The sequence below is a fragment of the Neophocaena asiaeorientalis genome, unplaced genomic scaffold (genome assembly GCF_003031525.2).
Source record: "Neophocaena asiaeorientalis asiaeorientalis breed wild unplaced genomic scaffold, Neophocaena_asiaeorientalis_V1.1 scaffold783, whole genome shotgun sequence".
NCBI lineage: Eukaryota > Metazoa > Chordata > Mammalia > Artiodactyla > Phocoenidae > Neophocaena > Neophocaena asiaeorientalis.
Window position 1 is genome coordinate 10,758 of NW_020174258.1, and position 2,270 is coordinate 13,027.

At 49.7% G+C, this 2,270-nt stretch overlaps 1 protein-coding gene across 1 annotated transcript; it reads left to right on the forward strand.

Annotated features, from left to right (window-relative positions):
* Positions 1–4: 4 nt before the first annotated feature.
* UBQLN2 (ubiquilin 2) lies at positions 5–2,049 on the forward strand (the record flags this gene model as incomplete). The annotated part of the gene is made up of 1 exon (XM_024755238.1): positions 5–2,049. A coding segment is annotated over one exon (1,857 nt), but the record flags the coding sequence as incomplete, so codon positions are not given.
* Positions 2,050–2,270: the final 221 nt, after the last annotated feature.

The window sequence follows — 2,270 nt, forward strand, 5'->3', positions numbered from 1 at the left end:
CCAGAGCAGCGGCCCCCCGCGCCCCTCCCGCGGCTCTGCTGCGGCCCAAGGCCCTGCCTCTGCCCCGGCGGAGCCCAAAATTATCAAAGTCACTGTGAAGACCCCCAAAGAGAAAGAGGAGTTCGCAGTGCCCGAGAACAGCTCAGTCCAGCAGTTTAAGGAAGCGATTTCGAAACGCTTCAAATCCCAAACGGATCAGCTAGTGCTGATTTTTGCCGGAAAAATCTTAAAAGATCAAGATACCTTGATTCAGCATGGCATCCATGATGGACTGACTGTTCATCTTGTCATCAAAAGCCAGAACCGACCTCAGGGCCAGTCCACCCAGCCTAGTAATGCCGCGGGAACTAATACTACCACCGCGTCGACTCCCAGGAGTAACTCCACACCTATTTCCACAAATAGCAACCCGTTTGGGTTGGGGAGCCTGGGAGGACTTGCAGGCCTTAGCAGCCTGGGCTTGAGCTCGACCAACTTCTCTGAGCTCCAGAACCAGATGCAGCAGCAGCTCCTGTCCAGCCCTGAGATGATGATCCAAATCATGGAAAATCCCTTTGTTCAGAGCATGCTTTCGAATCCTGATCTGATGAGGCAGCTCATTATGGCCAATCCACAGATGCAACAATTGATTCAGAGAAACCCAGAAATCAGTCACCTGCTCAACAACCCAGATATAATGAGGCAGACCCTCGAAATCGCCAGGAATCCAGCTATGATGCAAGAAATGATGAGAAATCAAGACCTGGCTCTCAGCAATCTTGAAAGCATCCCAGGTGGCTACAATGCTTTACGGCGCATGTACACTGACATTCAAGAACCCATGCTAAATGCCGCACAAGAGCAGTTTGGGGGTAATCCGTTTGCCTCGGTGGGGAGCAGTTCCTCCTCTGGGGAAGGTACGCAGCCTTCCCGCACAGAAAATCGCGATCCACTACCCAATCCGTGGGCGCCACCACCGGCTACCCAGAGTTCTGCGACCACCAGCACAACAACGAGCAGTGGCAGTGGATCTGGCACTAGCTCTAGCAGTGCTACGGGGAACACAGTGGCTGCAGCTAATTATGTTGCCAGCATCTTCAGCACCCCAGGAATGCAGAGCTTGCTGCAACAGATAACTGAAAACCCCCAGCTGATCCAGAATATGCTGTCTGCACCCTATATGAGAAGCATGATGCAGTCGCTGACCCAGAATCCAGATTTGGCTGCACAGATGATGCTGAATAGCCCTGTGTTTACTGCAAATCCTCAGCTGCAGGAGCAGATGCGTCCACAGCTCCCTGCTTTCCTGCAGCAGATGCAGAATCCAGACACACTCTCAGCCATGTCAAACCCAAGAGCAATGCAGGCTTTAATGCAGATCCAGCAGGGGCTACAGACATTAGCCACTGAAGCACCTGGCCTCATTCCAAGCTTCACTCCAGGTGTGGGGGTGGGGGTGCTGGGAACAGCTATAGGCCCTGTAGGCCCAGTCACACCCATAGGCCCCATTGGCCCCATAGTCCCGTTTACTCCCATAGGCCCCATTGGACCCATAGGACCCACTGGCCCTGCAGGTCCCCCTGGCTCCACTGGCTCAGGCACCCCCCCTGGGCCCCCTGTATCTAGCTCTGCACCCAGTGAAACTACGAGCCCAACATCGGAATCTGGACCCAACCAGCAGTTCATTCAGCAAATGGTGCAGGCTCTGGCTGGAGCAAATCCTCCACAGCTGCCGAATCCAGAAGTCAGATTTCAACAACAACTGGAACAGCTCAACGCAATGGGGTTCTTAAACCGGGAAGCAAACTTGCAGGCTCTAATAGCAACAGGAGGCGACATCAATGCAGCCATTGAGAGGCTGCTGGGTTCCCAGCCATCATAATTACATTTGTGTACCTTGAAAAAATGTATCTTATTTTTGATAATGGCTCTTAAATCTTTAAACACACATAATTGTACTTTACTTTCACTTTGATTCTTTTAAATCTGTCTAGTTATAAATTTAATATGCATTTTAAGGTGGAGTCCTTTCCTCCCTCTTTGTTTCCTCCCTCCCTCCCTTCCCTCCTCCCTCCTATTGCATGCAAACACTTCTGCTTTTATTGTGATTTTTGGAAACAGGTATCAACCTTTACAGTTGGGTGAACAAGTTTTGTCCTACAGATGTCCAATTTATTTGCATTTTAAACATTATCCTATGATAGTAATTAAATGTAGAATGAAAATATTAAAAACATAAATTAATTGAAGCTCTAATTTGTGGTACAATATTGCTTATTGTGACTTTGGCA